Source organism: Liolophura sinensis, chromosome 7 (genome assembly GCF_032854445.1).
Source record: "Liolophura sinensis isolate JHLJ2023 chromosome 7, CUHK_Ljap_v2, whole genome shotgun sequence".
In the NCBI taxonomy this organism is placed as follows: Eukaryota; Metazoa; Mollusca; class Polyplacophora; order Chitonida; family Chitonidae; genus Liolophura; species Liolophura sinensis.
Genome location: NC_088301.1, coordinates 25,076,600 through 25,102,194, shown reverse-complemented (window position 1 = coordinate 25,102,194; position 25,595 = coordinate 25,076,600). Strand labels below are relative to the sequence as shown.

At 40.8% G+C, this 25,595-nt stretch overlaps 1 protein-coding gene across 2 annotated transcripts in view; it reads right to left on the bottom strand.

Moving 5' to 3' along the window:
• Window positions 1-1,379: 1,379 nt before the first annotated feature.
• Window positions 1,380-25,595, bottom strand: part of LOC135471280 (hillarin-like) — a 38,746-nt gene continuing 14,530 nt past the window's right edge. For both annotated transcript variants that reach the window (XM_064750446.1, XM_064750447.1), the window contains exons 3-9: window positions 15,015-15,236; window positions 14,248-14,469; window positions 7,454-7,690; window positions 7,026-7,108; window positions 6,523-6,666; window positions 4,302-4,457; window positions 1,380-4,077 (exon numbers count right to left, since the gene is read on the bottom strand). In XM_064750446.1, the coding sequence (XP_064606516.1) occupies window positions 2,610-4,077; window positions 4,302-4,457; window positions 6,523-6,666; window positions 7,026-7,108; window positions 7,454-7,690; window positions 14,248-14,469; window positions 15,015-15,236 (2,532 nt within the window). In that variant the 3' untranslated portion in view covers window positions 1,380-2,609. The remainder of the gene's footprint in view (window positions 4,078-4,301; window positions 4,458-6,522; window positions 6,667-7,025; window positions 7,109-7,453; window positions 7,691-14,247; window positions 14,470-15,014; window positions 15,237-25,595) is intronic.

Here is a 25,595-nt window from a genome sequence, read left to right as displayed (position 1 = left end):
GATGCAGTTCTGAACCTAGAATGTAGATGTCCTATTTTAGGGGCTGACGGTCAAGCCTCTGCGTATTAAGTACAACGTAAAATCACAAGCATACATACATATGTACATTAAACTACTCGGCTGTACAGTACAGCATAATTCGAGTGATATAGGAATGGTAGCACGTGTATACTGAGATTAGTGCATGGAGTAGAGCAAAGCGTCTTGGCATATGAACTAAATTAGAGTGATATAGGAATCTAGGTATTTGTACAGTCTTATCGACCTTTGACTATTATTATAGAGTCTCGCCTAAGTGTAAGAAAGTACTTCCCTTGTACGAACATTTCTGTTTTCTTGGAACGCATGAAACCATTGTGTGTATATGGTTACACTTCATTGCTGTTTGATGTGTCCTGGGCAAGAGGTACTTAGCTGGAGAGCTGGGTTAGACTTTAACCTGTGAGATGTATAGCTAGTTGACATTATTGTGCAGCAAATACGACAGTTTTCTGGCTATAACGGATAAGTGCAACCACATGCAACCACATGCCCAAGCTATAGTCCCACGTACACGTTTACGATCACTTGTACGACGGGGGGCCAGCATAGGCTAAAGGTGGGAGGAAGCCGGGCAGAGCCCAGGAGAAGCCACACGGCGTGACAAAGTCAGCATGAGCTTGTCTAGAATTCACAATGAGTGCATTGGCGAGAGGCTCGTGTGTCGTTGCTTTTCTAAGAGTCTCCACTGTATCAAATTACGGAAGCAACATGGATCAATTTTTTATCAAGAGATTCCATTATTTGTGGGAGGTTTCTGGACCAGTTTTGAAGTGCACATGTGTCGTTACTGCACATCCGTCATTTTTGTCTGTACATACTTAGGGCCTATAGGCATATCAGTGCCAGTCTTTTACATACCGTCCGACAAACACACAATGAAATACAAACGCCATTAGAATTGTTATCCAAAGATAGTTTTACTTTTCCTAAAATCTGTACACACTGTGAAAAGCACGTATACAAAAGACAGCCGAACGTTAGTAAATCAACCAGATTCGTAACTTCACAATGGGGTTGGTGGGATGTTGATACGTAGGCCATATTACAATGTACATGGCCTTAAACCGCTGAGGACATCTGTACGACTGTGGTACAGAATATAAAATTAACACGGTGATTCATTTATAATGAGCAATATGTGACTGAACTCTTAGGCCAACTTATGTATAGCTTATGAGGTTATAATATAAAGACGCGTGGCACAGTGGCGGTTAAAACAAGAAGGAAATAAATGTAATTAAATGTAAAGTTTGCACCTATAATGAAATGCAAACAACTTTTCCAAAAGACAACCGATGCTAGAAATTTCAAACGTGAGAATCTTGGTGAATAGCATTACAAGTATTTTCATTGGCGGAGATAGTTACATGTCTAATATAATGATCTACATCAATATTATTGCCCACAGTGTACTTTAGTGTGTTTAACTCAAAGTTTAAACCTTATATAGTCTGGCTAAAATAAATTTCATTTATACACAGATATTTATTTTTACATTTCCTTTATCTGAATTAATTTGGTAATAACTACTCTATATAACAATGATTTGGGAAGCGCGGCTGATTCAAATTATATAACTTAATTTAAGATTTTGTACAATTTTTTTTGTCTTAAATATGCAAATACTACCGTGTATGGCACAATTTGTTCGAATACTATTTCAAATACCTGTGTGTAAACGATTCCCTGACCGCCTGATATCTATCTTACGCAGAATGCTCTGATGTGATAATGGCTGTAAACAATCGATTTCGTGATCATCTATGCTTCAAACTGCAACAACAAGAAACGAGTTTTAAATAGTCTACTTCAATAAAGCCAACGAATAAAAAAAAACCAGCACATACAATAACTGAACGTACAAATACTACAAAGTATATCACTAAAATATAGCACAGAATCCCTATACCTTTGACCACGGCTCCGACGCAACGTACGAGTCAGTCGTGGTAATAAAATGAACACCGGCGGATTTTTTTGTTATCGCCTGCTAAAAAAAATCGTGTCTAAAACCGGTATGTGAAGGACTGTTGCGTTTTACTTGACGGTCCAAGCATTTCGAATGAATGTGTGTCATCCCTTGGATCCATCCGGTCTACAAAATGTGTCTCGACCTCTGCCATCACGAAGTCTGCCATCACGTCCGTGCAGGGCTGACAGGGACAACTCGATCAAACAAGGTTTTGGTAAACGATGGATATGCAGATGGCCATTGTGTTTGGAATCAGCAACCTGGGAACTCTTTTAGCATGTTTAAGACGATAAAAAGCGGGGGTGTAGAGAAAGACAATCACTGTCATCTTGGCAACTAATTCACTGTTACCCACTTCTCGGATGCCGCCTTGTAGCTCTATTTCCTAATTATCCTAATGAAGATTGCTCACTGTGGCACTGGTAGGCAGACATTTCAGCAGTTACAAGATTACCTTAGCTGTGATGGGCTCCGTTTTGTTTTTCATTCTTCTTCAGATTTTTTTGTACTTCCATGAAAACTTATTTATATAGCCTGTGGCGGTTTTAGCTTGTATCTGGTAAAGTCAACACGACTATCGACACGCTAGAATAGATCACTTCTTGGACAACTTCTTGAAGAAAGATTTTCCCTCCTTTCCTTCCTTGCCGTTCGTGGGAAGATGGCCGTTCCCGTTGCTCTGCTGGCCAGTATTATACTGAATCAGGTAGTTATACACGTTCATCATCGTCTTCGCCTCATCCGTGTCACGCCGGGCGTACAACGCCAGCATGTAATTGCCGGACTTCGGCATGTTAATAAGGAACTTGGCCGTTTTACCTTCGTTCTCCTTTACCATGGACACGTACTCGCGATCGTCCTCGTCCGGCTCTCGGATGAACTGGTAAGTCAGGGTGACGCGCTCCGGCAGGCCGATTTCCACGGAGACGTGGTTGGAGTCGGTGACTTTTATCTTGGCCTCCTTGTGGGACAGCGTCTTCAGACCGTATTTCTCAAAGAGAGCTGTCGGTCCCCACCGATCCTTATTCATGGCCAGAGAGGGTCCCGTCGACTTGGGGATCTCCACGGGTGCTAACACCTTGCTACAGTTGATCAAGTATTTACAGGCGTGTGAGAGGGTGTGGGTATCGGTGGATTCCTTGGGCCGGGCGTACAAATCTAATCCATACTGCCCAGCCTGCGGAAGGGTAACGTAGATCGTCAAAACGTCTCGTTGCATGGAGAGGTTCACGAATGGATCCAAAATGTGATCATCCACTTGGTTCATCCGGAGCTTAGCAACGAACTGTAGAGGTCTAGGAATGGTGAATTTCAACTCGAAATCGTTTTCGGCGTTCACAATTCCGGCATTGTAGTTTTCCTGCTTTTCGCCGTTGGCTGGTTTGTCGTAGTATGGTAAGATATTAAAGTGCCGCTGAGCTTTCTTTGGACCCCATTCTCCGGACGCACAGTTCGGCAACGGATGCATCTTACCCGTCAGTTGTTTGCAGCAAATTTTGAACTTGCACGCACACTTCAGACGGAAAGGAGTCACTGCCGTATTAGGGTCCAGTCCGATTTTGTTGGCATCCTGGATTTTGTTGGCGAAAATCTCAAAGAAATATTCTCCCATGACTGGCACGTGAACACTGAACATGACGCAGTTGTCCACCATGGTCTGGTATACGAAGCGTTCCAGGCTGGCTCCTTTGTAACTCGTGTCTCCGCGCTTCTCTTTCTCGGCGAACCTCAACTGATAATAAAACACCAGGGAATCTTCCAGGTTCTCGGGTATACGTATGGTGATATCCACACCGCCTTTTTCGTTCGTTTCCAGGACGGCCTTCTTGCCACCCTCGAACCTCATGCAGTGATGGAAGAAGATGGAACGAACGAAAGGAAGTTTCTCGAACTCGTCCAGTGTGATGGGTTTCTCTAGGAGCTGCCACTCGGGTTCATAAGGCCAGAACTCTTGTATAAACTCGTCTGGGTCGGTCAGGAAGTAGTGCTCGTCATACTGATACCGGATAGTGTCCTTTTTCTTGCTTTTCTCAGAGTCCTTGTCTTTGTTTAGAACCAAATGTCTACAACAACAACACGAAGAAAATTTATAACAAAACAAGATAAGTCAAAGCGTGTTTAACCAAATGGATTTATTTATTTCATTGATGTTTTACGCCCTAGTCAAGAATATTTCACTTATAAAGCCAGTATTATGGTCCGAGGAAACTGCCCGTGGAAAGAACACTACCATGCGCAAATTGCTGGCAGACTTTCCCACGTACGATCCTATCCTGATGGGCCTTACCTGGCTCCCCAATTACACTGAACCAGTCTCCAGTCTCCGTCCACCAGCACAGCGTTCCATGTGTTCTGGAAAGTCTCGGGGTGGATCTTCATGCCCGGCTCGTAACCAACACTCTTTGAGTGTCCTTTGACCTCTACGCAAGGCAGTCCAGCATAACTGTAACAAAATGTACAATTTTGTTTTCACTACCATATTTTAAAGTCGTTTTATCATAGTTATTGTTTCGGAAAGAAGGCTTAGCAGATAATTGTGCACAAATTCCCAGGTCTGTGCGGCTTTTAATTTATAGGTATAGCCGGCTCTATGCTCAGCCGGGGCCTCCGTGGCTCAGTTGGTTAGCGTGCACACAGCCGAATGACCCAGGAGTCTCTCACCAATGCGGTCGCTGTGAGTTCAGCTCCAGCTCATGCTGGCTTCCTCTCCAGTCGTAAGTGGGAAGGTCTTCCAGCAACCTGCAGTTTCTCCCGGACTCTGCCCGGTTTCCACCCACTGTAATGCTGGCCACTATCGTATAAGTGAAATATTCTTGAGTACGGCGTAAAACACCAATCAAATAAATAAATAAGCCTGTGCTCAGCCCTATTGGCAGGTACATGTCAGACAAACCTCCGTATATAAAACCTACAGTCGAACCAGCGAGAGCTATACATTGGAGGAACCTATAACTCATTGGTAGAGCACACATGTTCGGGTTGGTTTATTACTAAATTTTGGGAATTTTTTTTCTGGATTTTCTGTATTTTTATTCTACCCTTCGACAAATGTCATAGAAGGCAGGGCTTGGAGATTACTGCCATGTAACTTTGGTATCTAGGTAGACCGATGAGCTGAAACACTGGCGGAAAACATTCGGAAAGCGGGGTTAAAAAAAAACGTCATCGTCAATGTTTTCAAGATGAAACCTTCAGACCTGTCTTCTGTTAGAGAGCAAAAAGTTTCATCCATCATTATCCACAGAAATTTGTATCAGTAATGTTTCATCGGTCGGTTAACCACGGCCTAACAGAGTTAGGGGTTTGCATATTTAGGAACCCAAATGCGGTCGCTGTGAGTTCAAGTCCAGCTCATGCTGGGTTCCTCTCCGGCCGTAAGTGCGAAGGTCTGCCAACAACCTGCGGATGGTCGTGGGTTTCCCCCGGGCTCTGCCCGGTTTCCACCCACCATAATGCTGGCCGCCGTCGTATAAGTGAAATATTCTTGAGTACGGCGTAAAACATCAACCAAATAAATAAATAAATATTTAGGAACTGCTTCATAGCGTAGATAATTAGTATTTACGTAAATGGAAAATTAACTGTGGTCAGAGACATATTAAAGGACCAGCGTGTTTTGGTGGGGCCGAAATGATGATTTTGAAATACGCTATATCTTAGGTTCAAAATGGATCGTGTATGCGGGTAAACTTTAAGCAAATTGATATATCCATTTCAGTACATGCGCCTATCAAAGTTTCAACAAAAAGTTAAATTCCAGTATAAATTATCCTTTCACGACGATGTATCAGTGTTGGAGATGTCTATGTTCATTCAGCAGGTTTTCGGCATTAACAAACAGCGTATAGCTTCTTGAGTAGGTGGATATGACAAGGTGTATAAACCATGGGAAGTGTAAAAATAGCTGACACAGATCACACGGTATAGCAAGCGATCTGATAAAACCCCTGTGTTCTCTCTATGAGATAAGCATGAATAATGACACTGAACAGGTCATGCGTAAAACATAGACCGAACTGTATGACATGAGTGCAAAACTGTACATTGCTATAGTAAGGGGTTGATTTTCCCGCATAATGGCGACTGGCCAAGTCTGGATTAACCGTATAGTTCTCTTGCAATACAGGTGCACTACGTCACCAGTTTTCCCACAAAACGTCATGGAAAAGGCAGGAAATATCAACAGACTGGATAGCTGAGAACCGAATTACTTTAGGAAGGAAAGGTTCCCCATAGAAAGTAACGTTGGGCTGGATAAAGACGACACCGTTCTAATCTGGTTTTGAACGCACACTATCTCTGTGTTAATTCTCAGTGATTTGCCTGTATAGCATGTTCCCTTGAAATTTTCTTTATCTGTAGAAAAAACTTTTTCCACATTTCAGACATGGGATCTGTAAGTTAAGGTATTGTTTTAAATGCTAATCTGTGCATATTTGCTTTGTTTTTACCATAACATGACGCTTTTACCACAGTGTCACGCTTTGACCTAACCATCATGACCTTACCTGCAGAGCCTCATGAAGAGGGTGTGATATGTTTCTGTGCCGTATTTGATTCCCCTAAGGAGCCCCATGGGTGTGTCAGCATCCACGACGTCATCGAATTCCATCACGTTCAAGTCTTTCACGGTAATCCACCTATAAATGGCTCTGTTAAAAGGCATGTGACATAATGATATACAGATGTGTAGGGACGTGACACAGATTCAATATACAGCCTCATCAGGCCGTGAGATTTACTAATAATAAATCAAAAACGATAAAGTGACAATATCCATGAAAAACAAATTTTATAAATCAAAAAGAAAATGGGAAAAAGAAAGATAACCTTGAGGTTCATACACTGGTTTTAGGTAGCTCACCAACTCGACAAAGTATGTTAATAACATGTGGAAGAATCAAATGTAATGACAATGTGGTTACTCGTTGAAAATGGACAGAGCATACAGATAAAAGCGGCCTATAACACAGAAATGACAACTATAGGCTCCCACTATGTAAATACTAACCGGGCTTTCTCCAAGTCGCTGACGAGTGTTTCCGTCAGTTGTCGGACAAGATCGGTGTAAGTCAGCTGATCATTCTGCGCCACCTAGTGACAAACGGTGTTATTAATATCATGTTGTTGAATAGCATCACCGTACAAGTTTCAGCAACGTATGTAATCATTTCACCATCCAACTTAATGTTCATTTAATCATAGATTTTATTGTTCAAAGTGCACACTTACACCAGAAAACAACACAATATACGTGAATTCACCAGGTAGGCCTAGAAGTATTTGATATCAATTTCCACTGAAGTTACATGCATCGTGTCATCTCACTGACAATAAGGTTTCCTTTTAATGACAATTCTGGGTGACTTTGTGCACCGTAGAACACATGTGCTGTAAATACAGTATCGATGATTTTCTTGTGCCGCGATGTATACTTACTTTAATGACCATGTCATCGATATCGTCAAAGACGCTGACGTCGGAGTAGAGCTGTTTCTTACGGAACTTAGGCGGATAGGGCTTGGGTGGTTCGCTGGTGGCTGGGGAGATCAGGGTGTCCAAAGCCTCATCCAGGGTGACATCCATGGTGACATCCTCCGGTAACATCTCCACCCCAGCACCACCATTAAGGTGAGGGGTCTCTGTGCCTTTGTCGGCTGAGGCAAGCTCCATAGCCTGTAGAGGGAAGTGAAGTTTGCACGTGTTATGAAATAAACTAAAACTAAAACTAAACGAAACTAAACTAAACAAAGTCAAAAATTCAAATTATCTGTGAAATGATATACATGTATTATACACAGCCCATATTTTGTTTGATGTATAAAGAAGGGCTTCATCTAATGCCGTTGTTTCGACCATTCCTAGATTACATGTATACATTTTAAAAATTTGAGTGTGGTTTTCGAATTTTACCTGAGATTTATTTTGAGAGGCCCGTCTATTTTTGGTTGATTATGGGTATCGAATCAAAAACCATTTACTGTTTCTTGTTTTAAATGATTTCTTGCCATGATATAGCTGTAATCTTCATTCATTCATTTGACTTAATTAAGGCAGTAGTCACGAGTGCGACGGCAATCAGATTTACGGTTGGAAGACACAGGAGTTCCCGCCAAAAGTAACAATGGTTCAATCGGTAGTCACATTTCCTGCACGGCTTGAGCATGGCTTGTTTCGGGTTTACATTGCTAGCTGTTGCGATATCACACCGGTATGTTGACAGACGCGTAAGCCGGTTTGACTTTCGTGACTTTTGCTCTGATAAAAAAAGAATAAAAATTGAATTTCAGCCTCCCAGTACATTTGTGAATCCGTTTTTGAAAAGTGAACGTATTAGGTAACATGAAAGAATTTATATGTAAAGCCGGGAGCTTTATGTTTTTCTTTTTGAAAAGAGGAAACTGTATTTGCACCCAGTTATGCAGATCAATTCAGTCAGAAAATAGGAGCTGCCCACAACGTTTTGTTGAGAAATTCGTCAACATCCCATATTCCCTATGCACCGGTACTTCAAAAGCCTTTTGCGATGTGTTCCTGCCTGACTTGATCCCATTTGTTAAACAGAAAATAGTAACTGTGTAACGTTACAGTTCAATTAGCAATGCCCGCTATCAGATCTTCCGCCAACACCAAATCAATCTTCAGCTTGCTGAAGTCTGTTTTCTCATTAAAATCTATCCCTCGGGCAAAAAGCATGTTTGAGTCAGGAGAAAGTTTTAAAAGGTAACGTTGCGCCAATCAAGAACTGAAGCCGTCTTGATCATTATACGGACCCCTGTACCTGGCCTGTTTCTTCAGGTAATTTTCTTAATTACAGATAAGCTTTATTGTTTTGAGCATCCAATGGGAGTAACATTGCCTTCGGCTCAGTTACTCTCACACGGTGCGATTTGCTAGAGTCGGTAAAAATGTCCCTCGCTCTCGACCCTCGTTAACACTTTTAATTATCAGGACATCTTAAAGTGAACATAAAGTCAGGCACTAAAACTGAAATTAATTAATAAAGTAGTAGTCCATAAATGTTCCAAAAATATTTTTAAAACTCTACACCACTTATCAACAAAAAACATAGCAAACAGTAGTCAGTACCTAGCCACTCATTTTGACGCCATTTTGCCATGTTATGGCTATCTAGAGTGACGTCACAAAACTTAGGGGCTCTCCAATACCATCGGTGTTAAACAATGTGACAATGAGAATATTCAAACAAAAACGCCTGATAAACAACCAAAGAGTATCAGTTCTGTTCCGTGTTCAAAGGGCCGATGTTTTTTTCTAGTTTGGCGTTCGATCAGGGCGATGTTCCCGGGCACAAGCGATTCAGGGAATTTACAGAACATAGTAGAACCTTCTGACTGATAACAGACCCTTTTACTCAAATTATCGGAAGATATTTTCGTAATAAATCTGACTTTGCTAAGGAGAATTACTGCAAAGTCACAATATATTTCTTCAAGCAATGACTCTCCAGAGGCGGTTTTCTTGCTAGCTCACCCTGACAAGTTACTGCAATATCCTGCGCAACATGTACGCATTGTGACACGGACAGCCGTTCTCATTTCCCTGCTCATAAATGCGTGGTTCAAAATGCATCAGTTTAAAATATCAGTAAACTAATCCCAAAATCCAATTTATTGCACCGATTTCTGTCTGTCCACTATGACAAACCACACTCACAATCGAGAGCTAATTGGTTTTTTGACGTGACAGCGAATTATCACGTGAGGCTTTCAGCGCTAGTGATTGGCCAAGTTCACAAGGGCTTCTTACAACATGGCAACTCCGTTAGTGCTATATCCCCAATGCTGAACTTCATAGAACTTTGTACATATTTTTCTGTGATAGCTGTGTTCTTCTTTTTCTGTGTCATTTTTCCATGTATATAGTGGCTGACTTTATGTTGAATTTAAGGAACGAGGGTCTCAGGGGAGACATTGTTGTGTGCCTGACTGACTTGTCTGCCAGGATTTCCATCACAAACATATATCATCGTTTACACCTCTGCCATCATGCACGGCAGTTACGTGGTCACTATAAAAAGCGAGGCTGAAATGTAAAGAAGGTAGGCTCTGTGAAAAGAAGAGTTTCATGCATGCATTACTCGATATCCACATTCCTGATACCAAAAAGAAGATGTCCTAAGAGCAGGTACCATCGTTTCTGTGTTTGCAAACATGAAGAGACGATTTTGAGCTACGCTAAATATAATAGACACGCATGGCTTCATGTGTCGTTGAATTGTCATAACACAAAACGTGCACTTACGCAGTGAAATACAAAAATCGCTGTCCTATTGACATATGTTTAAATCCACCATCAAAAATGTCAACGCGACATGCATCGGCGGGAATGTGCACGTTGTCGTCTGGTAGATATCAAAACACACCCATATAGAGATTAAAAATGCATCGACAATGGAAATCGGGAACGGTCCTCCTTTAACTTGTTGACGTGGTATTATCTATAGGAAACCGGATGTGTAGACGCGCTGGTTCACTAACCAAGGAACAAAAAGCTTAAAACCTGTGTGATTATTCGCGTGGAATTTGAAGAAAGTCCCTGTCCCCGACCCCTCCACACTTAGCTCCATTCTTGTGCATTCTTATTTGTCTTTACTTTTTACCAGCCTCCCCCCACTCCCATCCCTTCTTTCAGCCTCCTCTCGTGTAATGAATCTTTTCGTTCAGTCAAGCTCGACCCGGTCGCACAGCAGTCACCACTAATTATCATCGTCTTATTCCGCTCCGAATCTCTCAGCCGTGAAAACGATAGCGAACCATCCCTGTGACAAGATGGTAAACTCTAAGCTTCAAATGAACAAATAAAGTCGATAATTGAGAACATTTATCAGCATGATCACTCAATGGTTACATTAATTACTCCTTTGTTGCATTTGATTATATCCCCCCCCCCCCACAACTTTTCTTTTGGACTATCTGTATTAGCAGTGACATTCCATCTAACCTAGTCGTCTTTCATTTCTTAAGGGATCTCTTGTAAGTTCTGTCTGATTTTTTTTTGCACTTTGTGGAAAGCTGATATCCTTATTTTTTGTATTCATTCATCTGTTATTTTAGTGTGTTGTATATCAATCGATGAATAACCATGTACGGAAGCATGTGTGTGTGTGTGGTGGTTTTGGTGGGAGGGTCCGCTAAAGCCTCATTCAATAGCTAAGACTTTTTGTCCGGTTACAAGGGTGTAAACATCTAGCCTCGATCCAATATTTTCTCTACGCTAGTATTTTACCACAACAAAAACTTGTTAGAGTCCAAATTTGGATAAAGGTGTTATTTTGTTTGGCAAAGTGGACAATTTTCTGGGCTAAATTTAGCGGTCCCAGCTGGACTGCCCATGCGGCACACGTCCCATTAGCCTCATCGCTATATGGCAGGCAAGGCTTGCTGGTATGTCCATCCACTTCAGCCTATCTAACACATTTATTAGACAGAAAACAAATAATCACCAACAAAAGGGTTATTGTGAAAGCTGAAAAACGAGACGTGAACCGGTTTTCTTCACGTATGGAGGAACATAGCGGCATACCTTTAAGCGCCTATAGAACACGCAGCATTGGTGTTTGCTTTATGATATGCGGTCTCGTGAGCGTCCTTGAGCTAGGCCCGCTAGTATTGTAAGTCCAGGTATGACGGAAAAGTAGGAGTGTTTAAATCCGGAGCTTACATGCTGACTGCCGTTAATACTGCCTCAGGTGATAAACGACACATCAAGTTTAAACTGAATCGGATTTCAAGGGTTAACATTTCTTCAGCAATGATAAATAAAGTTCAACGCCTGTAGAACAGATGGCCTCTTATTGAAAGGTTCGGGTTAAACCAAACTTGTCGAAACCAAGAAATTTGAGCGTAGATCTTCCCCATATATTGGATCGGTCAACTCTTTTAGCAGGCGATGGACTTCTGGCTAATGAGGTCTAAAGTTCGATTCCACCATTTGCTGGTTTAGCTGCATGGCGGAGGTTTTTTTAGTTACTTAACAAAGGGAGATGGTTTAATATGGGCAATCCGGATGTCATCTAACTACAGACCTATATATAAACCGCTGTCGGCCAGATAAGTTAAACTAAGTTAAAAAGTTAAGTTAAAAGTCCGGAGAAGCTCGTTGACCACCATTCAAGCAGAATAGTTAACCACAAAGTGAATCGTTAATTACCAATGAAGTAAATGGTTAACCACTAATCAAACAAGTCGTTGTCCATCAATCAGTCAAATTGTTGTCCACCAATCAATCACATCGTTAGCCACCAATCAATCACATCGTTAGCCACGGATAAAGCAAATCGTTGACCGCCAATCGAACAATCAAGCAAATAGATGCACATTAGATATTTATTGGTAATGTGACAGTTAAAAGAATACATGTAGCCGAAGCATTGTTAAGCTTTTTGGGGGCGTCATGTAGTTGCATGTGTCTGTGATATTATTACTCTATCCAGCGAATGTTAAGCATCTAAACAAGAAATAATACTCCAAAGTAAGGCACTACACGTACAATTATCATAATTATTCATTTACTTAAAGTGACAGACAGCACCTGAGTAATGTTTATGTCCACTGAAAGATTGCCATTCAAAGTATCTTAAACCGGTATTAATTTTTTTTTTTTTAGATTTTTTCAGCCCAGTAAAAATTTAGCGAGTCTAAGTCTTTACACAGCTTTAACACGTCTCCATTACCCAGAACAAGGCGACGTCACGTTTACTCCAGCTCTCTAACGTCGAAGGTATTTTCCGTACAATAGTCTAAGCAGTGGCCGGTAGTTGTGGACTTCGGCGTTCAAGGACATAGAAAAAATGGAAACTAGAAAAATGTTTCTTCCACAGCTTGAACTGTTGATACAGTAGGCCTACTATATCATTTACAATGAGCTCCAGCGACCCTGATTAAATAGCCTAATTACAGCGGCACCGGGGTATTCCTAGCTCAGATGACCCCTATTAAATGTTTACAAAATTACAATAGGATTGATGTAGGCCTACAACTAGATTCATGCTCAAGTTTGAAACAAATGGAAATAAATCTAAGCACCACTGAGGCTGATCTGGACATTAGACTGTCGCTGGATTTTTTTTGCTTCAACTTTGTAGCGGTAGCGTCTAAAAATTGTGCAGACCTAATTATCGGTTTCAATAACTTTACTGTATTTTATAAAAGAAAACAGGAAAAACATCCCCTGTATGGGAGAAAGACGAAGAAGCAAAATTTAAATTCTTCAGTTGTTATAAATTCAGAGAAAAAAATCATCAGATTTAATATATTTTATCTTATTTATCAATTTTAAGCGTTGTCCGGTGAGATACCGCCTTCTCACTGTCATAAACCTTCGGCATCCCTTATGAATTTTGCACACACTCTGATATTTATTAGTTAGAAAATGCTGACTAAAGGCTAAAATGAACGACCAAAAATGTATCTGGTGAGATGAACGCGAATTAGGCCGAGACGGTATGCTAATGTCTGACATAATTTGTGATACTGTCGTTGAAAGGATTATAAATCAACTGATTTTACGTCTGTGGTGGTCCGTAAATGACACACATCTACCCCACAACACTTGTGAAATGGCCCTTCGGCTTAATCGTTGTAAACGATGTCAAAATGATTTATTTATTTGATTGGTGTATTACACCGTACTCAAGAATATTTCACTTATACGACGGCGGTCAGCATTATGGTGGGTGGAAACGGGGCACAGCCCGGAGGAAACCCACGACCATCCGCAGGTTGCTGTGACCTCCCCACGTACGGCCGGAGAGGAAGCCAGCATGAGCTGGACTTGAACTCACAGCGACCGCATGGTGAGAGACTCCTGGGTCATTACGCTGCGCTAGCGCGCTAACCAACTGAGCCGATGTCAAAATGATGTCTTATGCAGAGTTGTGTGTTATCATTCGTCACTTCATGGGGTGAATGGGTAAAGGCCACTCATTCTGATATCAACGTGTTTGATTGGATAAAATTCTCAAGATGGCTGCCTCGACTCACACCAACACAGTGTTGTCATTTTAGTTCTACATGTTATTCGGTGAAATCTCATTAAAATAATAAAGTATAATACTTTTTAGAAAGCTTGAGTATCCTGCTTTCGATTGAAATATGTTTTAGCCAGGTGCTGTCTTGTTCTTTAATTGTTGTTTAACTCACTTATACGATGGCGGTCAGTTTTATTGGTAGAGGAGCAGTGGTTACTATTTGTTCCTAAAGTCAACCTACCTGTTGTTTTTCGATCTCCTTCTTCAGTTCTTCCTTCAATTCTTTCTTCTTCTGAGCGATAAGACTCAACATCTGTTCACTTTGTTTTTTCACCAATGATGACGTCATGCTCTGTTCCTTTTCTCTCAGGCGGAGGGTCATGTTTTGTTTCTTCTTTTCTCGTTTGAGAGTCATCGTTGTTTCCAGATCTTTCTTTTGGCTTTCAAACTGCATAGTCATTGCCTGGAAAATGTAAAAGCACCAATCTATGTCTGTGGAATCCGCACTTCAATTAAGAGGCAAAGGTTTGAGGTTTGCTATAAACTGCCTACGATATTGTGAAAGGGCATACATTTACCTATTGTTCTGAGTATACAATTTGTATATTTGTAGTCTAACAAACCCGAAAATTGCTACTTGCTTTTCTTAAATATTCACTTATTTTCAGAGAAACAAAGTTATCACTCTAAAGATTCTCATAATGAAACATTCCAGTTTCTTGGAAAAATGCCATTTATTTCTGGCTTCGGCCTAATATTGTAACCTAAACTAACTTTTAATTATATGTATCATATCGACATAATCTGAACATCTTATTCTATGCTACATACGATAGGACAATTTCAGCCAAAAATGAGCATCCAGCTTCATACTTTTTGTTTTGTAAAGAAGATTAAAGTTTTTGACTTAGCTTGGAACCTTGCCCAGTTCTAAGCTTTCTGGCCTGAAGACAGTGGTGTGTATATCCCAGGCCTGTTAACATGGAACACAAGGTAAGATGTACATACCTTCTTGTCAAGTTTTCTGTTGTTCTTTTTCTCATATTCTCGATCAAACTTCTCTGTAAGCTCTTTCAGCCTATTTTCCCATTCCTGGTCGATTTCGGCCGACAACTTTTTGGCCTCTTCCTTTCGATTGGCCTTAAACGTTCTGTACAGCTCATCTTCTTCCTTTCTTAATTGTTCTTCCAACTTCTTCTGAGCGTCGAAGATCTGTTGCCTCTTCTTCACCTGTTGGGAAAAAACAAAGACAGATGTTTATTTATTGATTTGATTGGTCTTTTACGCCGTACACAAGAATATTTCACTCATACGACAGCAGTCAGCATTATATCGGGAGAAAATATCAGAAGAACGAAAAATATAGTTCTATATCTGAACGAGTATGTGATACATATTTTAATTAACACATTAGATTTTGTGTTACACTAGCTTTTGTGTTGTATTGCTTTTATGTGTTTTTTTTTACCACAATTTATGAATGTACAACAAAGAGCTAAAAAAAAGTTTTGTGGATTTTCCATTGGCATGGAATTAGTTGGTCGAAGAGTGTTTGTGTTGGAGATATTAGTAGGGCTTGAATGTTTATGTTTTGAAACGATATTCTGTAAATATGATCTGTTCTTGGCTGATAACGTGGGGTTCAAGAAACCGTCTCTGAGCGCTTATGACTATCATGGCGACGTGGAGGCCACACTGCTAGTTGCTATGACAGTGACGTTCAACAAACAAGACGAGTGTTCCTTGAATCCGGTATACATGTATTTGCATTAATTTACGATATTCCTTGTGACTGACCGGCCCGGATAGCACAGTTGGTAGAGCGTCCGCTTCGGGACCGGTAGATCCAGGATCAATCCTTGATCGAGTCACACCTACGACTTTAAAAGAGGAAGTTGTAACTTCCTCGCTTGGCGTTCAGCATGAAGGGGATGGTGCAACGACTGGTTGACCCGTATCAGTATAATGGCTCGGGCGGAGCGGCTTACTTGCCTTCGGTAAGTCGCTTCAGTGAAGCAGCACTAAATAAAAGAGCGGTGGAAATCCGTCCTGCTACAAGGAGGCACATTACACGTACATGCACCCTAAAGATTCCTTCGTCGTCATATGACTGAAAAATTGTTGAGTACGACGTTAAACCCTAAGCACTCACTCACTCACTCCTTGTGACTGAATGATGAAATTTAATGAAATAGACGGTCAATTATAAAAACTTTAAGTTAAAGTTAAATTAACACCTGCTACAAAGAACTTCACAGACTAAATGAGTGAGTGAGTGAGTGAGTGAGTGCTTGGGGTTTAACGTCGTACTCAACAATTTTTCAGTCATATGACGACGAAGGAATCATTAGGGTGCATGTACGTGTAATGTGCCTCCTTGTTGCAGTACGGATTTCCACCGCTCTTTTATTTAGTGCTGCTTCACTGAGACGACTTACCGAAGGCAAGTAAGCCGCCCCGCCCAAGCCATTATACTGATACGGGTCAACCAGTCGTTGCACTATCCCCTTCATGCTGAACGCCAAGCGAGGAAGTTACAACTTCCTCTTTTAAAGTCTTAGGTGTGACTCGATCAAGGATTGATCCTGGATCTACCAGTCACGAAGCGGACGCTCTACCACAGACTAAATGAAACTTCATCAGTGTAAGAACGGCCACCATTCTCTAGGCAATTGAAAAAGTCATACAGATCAATGGCGGAAAATGAGCGTAATAGGAGTAAGAGGTTTGCCCTTTAGACCGAGTGAACGTCAGTTTTTAACTTCGCCCAGGGTGAAAAATACCTGTTTCTCTTCTGGGTTAATTAAAAATTAATAATTAATGGCGGGTATGTGTGACAGATGTTATCTAGCTCTGGAATAGCTAGCCGGGTGATACCTGACCTTACACATCCAGGTACGCGGGGATTTGGCCTTATCCTGACAAATATCAAGGCGGTTATCACAATTAAAGATTAAGAAGCTTGTTCAATGTGGCTTGAGTTGGGTTATAGAGGGAACAGGTACCGCGTAGGGGTGGAGCGCTTAACACGGTATACTAACACCCTCTTCGAACCTTTCGCCCAACGAAGTAGCTGGTAACCGGCGGGAACAGAGAGGGCATTGAAATTATAGAACCATATGAGGGTCACCTCTAATATAAACCACAAATGACCTGCACTTGAGACAGAAGTAACTCCTACATTTATATGCACGCTATTACCTTAGCAACAAAAACGTGCGCGTAACTACCATGGCGACCAGTAGTAAATACATGACATTCTCATGGTAGCGAACCATAGTCAGGCGAACCATGATCTTCGAGATATGTGTAGGCCATGGTAGATTCGTACTGGGATTCGACATGTTTTTGAAAGCACTGCTAATAATAATAATAATAATAATAATGATATCTTTATCTTAGACAATCATGCTGGCTTCATCTGTATATGGCTGTATACACGTGGGAAAGTCTGTCACCAACCTGCAACTGGATGGTCGTGGGTTTTTTCTTGACTCTGCCCGGTATCCTATCACCATAATGGTGTCTGCAGCCGTATAAGGGAAATATTCTTGAGCACGGCGTAAAACACCAAGCAAATAAATAAATAGCTCAGGCAAAGTCTAGAGTTAAACAGGTTAATATAATGGTAATTTGACTCGTTAATACAGAATATGAATCTGTTTTGCATTCATGGAATGTATACACAAGAACCGGGGACAGGTGTTTTGCAATTAAGCATATGAAACAAGAATTGTCATATAAAATGTAACCGTTTCCTTTTTTTTTAAATCCCAATGGATTTTGATACGTTTCATAGCAAAAATACAGCTTGCGCAATAAAAACGTCTGAAGAGCTCAGCGAACAGTCGTAAGATAGTGAGGGATAGGCCTTAATTAGCTACGAGGGTGACCTCCATGTGTAATGCACGCCATTATTATATTGTCATCAAAAGAAGAATAGAAATATTAACATATCACAAACAGCTCAGTTATATTTCAACAGGGGTATAAACGTTTGAACAGCTGGCAGTGAAAGCTAGAGAGATTTGCTTGTATTACAATCATAGTACTGAACTCGTCAAACCGCTTAACTCAGTGTGGGTTGGAGGCGGTTTTCACTCACAGAGACGTGACATATTTCGGGGCCTCTGACCGAGGTCTTAAGTCGACCAACAACAAGAACAAACATTTATACGGATGAAAAAATGTTAGCAACGCGAAGAGTTGGACCTTTGTCTGGTATATAAGGGTTTGCGGGAGAAGCATATCTCCTTCGCATTTTTCTGAGACTAGCAAAATAGCATCATGATTCGGAAGTCATGAAGTGAAAAGCGACTCGGCCCCTTTACCATGTATTCAGAACACAGCCGTCCAGATTTGAAACAATAGCAAATAATTAAAGCAAAGTCTGCGGGGTAATTATTTTGCCTCACCGTGATCAATTGTTTTCAAATTAGAGCGTGACCAATGTTTCTATTTCAGATAGGGCTTGATGCTTTAAAATGTTATTAAGGGTACATAGCCAACTACTCGCCACGCATGTACAACTGATGTATTGACTACAGAGCTGATGGTTGTTAACGCCATACTGGTACGTGGAAAGGTCTGGCAGCAATCTGCGGATGGTCGTGGGTTTCCCCCGGGCTCTGCCCGGTTTCTTTCCACCATAATGCTGGCCGCAGTCGTATAAGTGAAGTATTCTTGAGTACCGCGTTAAACACCAATCAAATAAATAAATACTGACATACTTCAGGCTACAATAAAACATCGAATTTCCTACATGCCTACATGCCTACATGACGTTTAAAGTCAAGACAAGCCTCAAGAATGAAGGATGAAAAAAAAAAAGACAGAAAGAAATAGGTCTAGAAACCACTTTTACAACAGGTCGTGCGAAAAGATTTCTCCGTAATACGTCATCTTATTGGGCTGCAATACAGAAGTAGCATTTCATGGTGGATATTAAAAAAAAAAAAAGACCCCCCCAGAATTTAACGATCACCGTAAACTTTCACCTAATTCCATTTTCTATGCCCTAGTAAAGCCCACACAGACTGTCATAATCGTTTATTTTACAAATATGAACACGTTTTATGTCTAATAAGTACAGGCCTAGACTGATAGTGGGTAAACTGCACAATAGTGCATGTGCTCAACATGGAGTCAATGAAATTTTACCACCTCGTATATTGTCCAAGCTTTACATGACGACACATCGAAGGCATTACATTTTATCCTTTTTTTCGCCTTGACAGCGTGTTTATTTATTTATTTATTTGATTGGTTTTTTACGCCGTACTCAAGGATATTTCACTTATAAGACGGCGGCCAGTATTATGGTGGAAGGAAACCGGGCAGAGCCTGGGGGAAATCCACGATCATCCGCAGGTTTCTGGCAGACCTTCCCACTTACCCATGACAACGTGAGCTATATCCTTGTTATTTTCATGTGGCATATCAGTAAAATGAAGTGAATCCTGCATGTTTCTTAACCATCTCACAAAACAGTCCCTTAATTTTTTTCCTTCCTACCGCAAATCCTCTAATCCTCTACGTTGTTTGGCATCCAATGAGTTATTAAAATATTATCTGGAAAATCCCATATAAGATCATTCAGAAGCTGACCAATTCCTGTCAGTTTATTGTGTCAGACATAATCATGAGTTGCCTGAGTGTTTTTGACGAATTCCCATCAGTTTATTTTGCATGCACATGAAGTATACTAAGTCTAGCTTCAACAGAAAAATTCGTTTAAGAATCTCGCTCAACAGTACACCGCGACAAGTAAATAAGATGTCACTCTCCTGAACAAATATATAAGAGAAATAAACAAAAAATAAGCTCAAGATGATTGACATGTGAACAACGTACCCCTATAGTATCAGTTGACTGGTCATGTTCAATACCACGCCTTTTGAGAGTAAACAGTTTCTTCTTATATAATATAAATACAGGTATATTTGTATAGGCGAATGGCGAATGACATAAAGCGGTGACTGGCGGTTATACAATATGGGTTAGTGTCGTGATGCAGGCTTAAACGGAAGGAGGCTACATGCCAGTGCAAGAGTTAGGATGTATAAAACCTGTATAGTGTGTATAAAGGTATATACAGACCGTGCCCAGTCTGAATTGGCTGGGGTAGTGTCCATCCACCGTCACTCACATACATATGGTGATTTGAGTAGAACTACTGGAAAACTACTCAAATGCAACAGAATTTTCAGAGAATGGAAGAAAAGGCACTTTATCGGCATTGACCCGAATGTCGCCGTATATACACATAAAGAGCTCTATTATGAACACATCCAAAGTTTATGTATGAAACGCGTAGGCGGTCTATGCACCAAAGCATGACGTCTTCCTTTTTTGGGCCAAGAAATCTAAAACTGAGTGTAAAGAGTTGTGTATTAAGCAGGTGAAAATGCATGTCGAATTGAGATAAGCTGAGGTGGAAGCTGGTGGGAAGAAAAACAGGAAAAAGATTAAATGCACACTCGATGTGTGACGGTGCAGATATGAATTGTTTCCCGCATTTAACAAAGAAGCCCAAAGCCAGGTGCTCTTTCGTTTGTTTTTTTTGTTTTTTTTTTTCGTATAATACTTCACACATTTTGGCGTACGTCCGCTCATGAAACGGTTGTATAGTACACAAGCACTACAGCATGACAGCAGAAAATAATGTGTTTTTGCTGCGGTTCAGGCATATTTGTGTAGCCTGTGGGAGCCTCCCTTTCGAGTATTGCCTTTCCATGATTGTCAGTCCGATGTCGCGAAATATGTTGATAATAAATGATTAGAATACTGAAATAGGTCAAGGTGGGTGTAGCCGAAAATGTAAAATAGCATGGAAACGATGATCGCGACAGTTCATATCTTGTTTGAATACACAGTCTTATTAGGCTGAGAAGACGTCGAACTTAGTTCGAGTACTGCCTAGCCTCAATGTCACGTCATATACTGATGACAAATGATAAGAATGTTAAAATAAGTCAAGGTGGGTGTAACCAAGGTTAATGTGGTGCGAAAAAATGCTTCCAAGACCAAGCTTCGCGATCATAAAGCCGTCTAAACGCCAATAGATTTTAGAGTTTGCCATACAAGCACTAGTTTTATCTTTTCCATAAAAGTTTACACCCATTCTTTTTGTTAAAAAAAACTTAAAATAAGTTTTTTAAGCTGGTCACTAATGTGGCAAGCATTAGTTAACGTCATGATCCAGGGGCCTTAATTAGTATTTACAGGTAATTAATGATTAATGATGTTTACGCTGTGCTAAATATTTCATCGTGCACTGATAATTTGCATGGGTTATAATCAGGAAATCCTGTTTAGAAGCAGAGAAGACTTCAATATCCAGAGGAAACGCAGGCAATATTGGAAGGAGAAATGAATCGAGAGAACCGTGCTAATATCCGAAGAAAATATAACAATGACCAGAGAAAACACCGGCAACATTCGAAGGACGTCTGATAATGCGGCGAACGGAGCCAACATACGATGGGGACATGTAAATGTTCAAATAACACTCTAGCAACATTCTAAGGAGATTTGACAATGTCTAAAGGAAACCCTGACAACATCCGAAGGAGATCTGACAATGTCTGTAGGAAGCCCGGGTAACATCCGAAGGAGATCTGTCAATGTCTAAAGGAAACCCTGACAACATCCGAAGGAGATCTGACAATGTCTGTAGGAAGCCCGGGTAACATCCGAAGGAGATCTGTCAATGTCTAAAGGAAACCCTGACAACATCCGAAGGAGATCTGACAATGTCTGTAGGAAGCCCGGGTAACATCCGAAGGAGATCTGTCAATGTCTAAAGGAAACCCTGACAACATCCGAAGGAGATCTGACAATGTCTGTAGGAAGCCCGGGTAACATCCGAAGGAGATCTGTCAATGTCTAAAGGAAACCCTGACAACATCCGAAGGAGATCTGACAATGTCTGTAGGAAACCCTGGCAACATCTGAAGGAGATCTTTCAATGTTTAAAGGAAACCTTGGCAACATCCAAAGGAATCCCTGGCAACATCCAAAGGAAACCCTGGCAACATCCAAAGGAAATCTGACAATGCCTAGATGAAATCTTTGCAACAACCGAAGGAGATTACAATGTCTAGGGGAAACCACGGCAACCTCCGAAGGAGATCTGAAAGATAAAAACGCGTCAGGACGCGGGAAAATAACTGCATCTATAGACACTCATGTGACCCTGTAAGCTATGTGGCATATGCACCAGTTGCGATCTGCACATATACACATGGGAACTTACTGCCCTACCGTGCGCAAGGACTTCATTTATATATAGGAGGGCATTTTATGAGGCAAGCCTCACATTATAATATGATGAAAACCTGTACACATGCACAGTATGTCCCGTTATTCTGACCTACAGCTATAAGCAATTTAAGGCGCTTGTGCATTGAGTACATCTTCGCATAAACACGTCATCGGGGTCGTTAAGTGAAAGAACTGAGGTTTAGCCGTGATAATGAGTGCGGTTGCTTGTCTCATACTTCAAAGCAGCTAGAGGTTAATGTCCATTCTCATCAAGTTCTCTACACCGATACATATTGAAGAAACGTTCGACACAACGGCGGGTAATTTGTTGCATTGTTTCCAGTATAGGTGACTGATCTGAAAGGTTTTTTTTGTTTGTTTGTTGTTATTTTAATATGTGACTGCATCGTTCTGATTTAACGTTACCCAGTGGGCCATGGAAGTCTGAGCCACTACTGTGTTTAGTATACAGCTACAGTCGAGTGGAAGTGACGCGTACATTGCTTTGTAATTATAACTTCGCCGTTGAAAAGAGAAATTAGCAAAGCGCGGAATACCGCATTCCGTTGTTTGTGTCTTCACAGGTCGTTACTCATTTCTGATGTTTAAACGAGATAACGGCACAAAAGCGGTTCATTATCAAATGCAATGTAAACAAAGAGACTGGAGAAGTACACAAAAAAACATACTGTGATGAAAGTAATAACCTAGACCATATTTTATGGGTCAGACTTGACAGCTCTCTAAATATTTCTCCTCGACATATATCATGTGGAGACGTAATGTGTCCTGTCTTGGATGACGGGTATTTTTCTCCAATACCGTATATATCTGTTCACATTTACATTTATATTTGCCTGTTGCGGGCTTGAGTGTATTAACCTACATCTATTGCACCTCAGTCGGCGTGTTTAATTAAGATCAGGAACGGTCCGTCAAGGTCGAATGATACTGTGCAGGCAACTCTGGCTGTATAAGTTTGATGAGACTTTAATTACTTTAAGTGATCAAACCTGGTCTGTTTGAGTAGCCAGTATCCAGAAAGCTGTACACATACACGGACGATTTTCTGTTTGCTTTCCACTGCACTCTGCTTGGAATGCTCCGAAATAAGTCTACGCCCCACGTCCCTCTTGTATTGATAAAACAAATATGGATTTGACCAACAACGGTTTGGTCAACGCAGGCCGCAGTGACAATGGCTTCATCTTACAAAAACTTCATCTACAAACACTTCGTCAATAAAAACTTCATCAACAGATATTTCATCAACATGAGATTGTTCATCCATATGTAACTACATCGATACTTCTGGCTTCATTAGTACTGTCTTCAACAAACAAAAAAATCATCAATAGATATTTCATCATTTGGGGGCTTCATCATCCATCTGTAACTGCATCGATGACTCTGGCTTCATTAGTACTGTTTTCTTCATCTTATTCCCTTCAAACCGGGCTTCATCAACAATCATCATTATCTACAACTGTGTCAGTTGCGACACTAATTATACGGATATTTTAACAAGACAGCTAGGAAGCAGAATTCTTCGAAACAAGCGCAATGGATTAAATTATGGTAAATGCGATTGTAATGTTCGTTTGATTGCCGGATGCAGTCCCACCCATGTTCCTTACGACAATGCATGCTATAGCAAGCGCGGATTATCGTGGGCTCAGCCCTCGAATACAAGGTTAATCAGGAGAGGCTTACCCCAAGGCAGCTATTTAATCCAGGTGTGGTTTAGTATCGGGACAGTACGAGAATTTATCCAAAGGATACGATTATATGCAGTTAAAAACGAATTAACCACTCTATATTCCAATTTGATTATCGTTTCATAATTAACGTTTGTACTCCCGGTCAGCCGCGCTGAGTTATAAACTCGGTATATTTACGTGACACAATTAACATGCAATGGACTGATGTAGGCGCTGAGCATATGAATACACTGGATTTTGTGTTACTTTGAAGCACAGGTGACGTTAGCATCAAACTATTCCAGAAGGTTAAGCTTAGAAGCTAACACTGATCCAAGAAGCACTGTGAACAGTACCACGTTTATCCTGGACACTCCAGTTTCCTTCATCCGTAAAACTGACCGCTATAAGTGCAAAATTCTTGTAAACACCGTTAAAAAAAATAATGAAATAAACACATAAATCAACAGCAATATTAGCGCCACATATAAATCTACAGCCATGTCGGTTTTAACACACTGTTTTCAAGACTTGTGTCTTCACGTTCGTCAAAGTGCTGGTTCAAGCATATACTGTGGAAGTAGTGGACAGATTTGCATAATCCTACAATTAAATGAACATCAAATGTCGTATTTAATAATATGTCGGTTAAATATACGACAGCGACCATGGTTAATAGGTGAAGGGAATCTTGGATAGAGAAATCCCTGGCTGAAGGGATGTTTCCAGCGAGCCGATTACACAAAACGAAAGCATGTACGTGTGTTAGATTGGTAAATACACAAACAATAACGTTCAGTTAAAACCAGACAATGCATCCTTTACTAAGGCATAACTTTTCAAATTATGCATGCAAGAAAAAATTCCAATGAGCCTAAAATAGCACAGGTTTCAATACACCCGATACACGACCATTTAGGGAGGAGAGAGTGTAAGGGATGGTAGGCCTACACTGAAAGGTCGGAGGTAGGGACATGAGGGAGGTGGGGTCTGGTGTAAGCAGGGTAAAGCCCGTTATTTCTTTACATAACATGCGCTCGAAAAAGCGACAAGTGTTTCTGGAGATATCTTTGTTATATCCTTACAAATGGATATGTATGTATATTGATTCTATAGGGTGGCGGCACATGTTCGCACAAGATATATACGCTACACAGCAATACCGGCGTTCATATGGAAATAATCGTACTTATGTATGCTTATGGTACAAATGATGAAGGCTTTCAAAAACAGATAAACTAATTCAGACTAACTGAGAACCAGTTATATGTGTACAGCCTAGGTAGATACATCTACAAGAAGTGTCGCTGATTATATGTAGAGAAATCCACACACACAAAAAAGTTAGATTCAGTTGAAGTGTGCATGGGGTACATGGGACTTTTATGCATGTGCAGGTCGATCCTTTAAGTAATGGCACACTTCCAGAACCATGACCTCAGAATATCGAACCCCAGCCAGCCATTCTGTTCACGTTTACCATTATGTTATGACCATTACAAGTCAAAATATACGGAGCGTTCTACATATGAAGGGTCGTGTATTTCTGTCCATGGACTGATGAGGTTTAATCTTTACAGGTGACTAAGTTAGGTATGTGGCAGTCGTGCACAGGTCGCTCTGG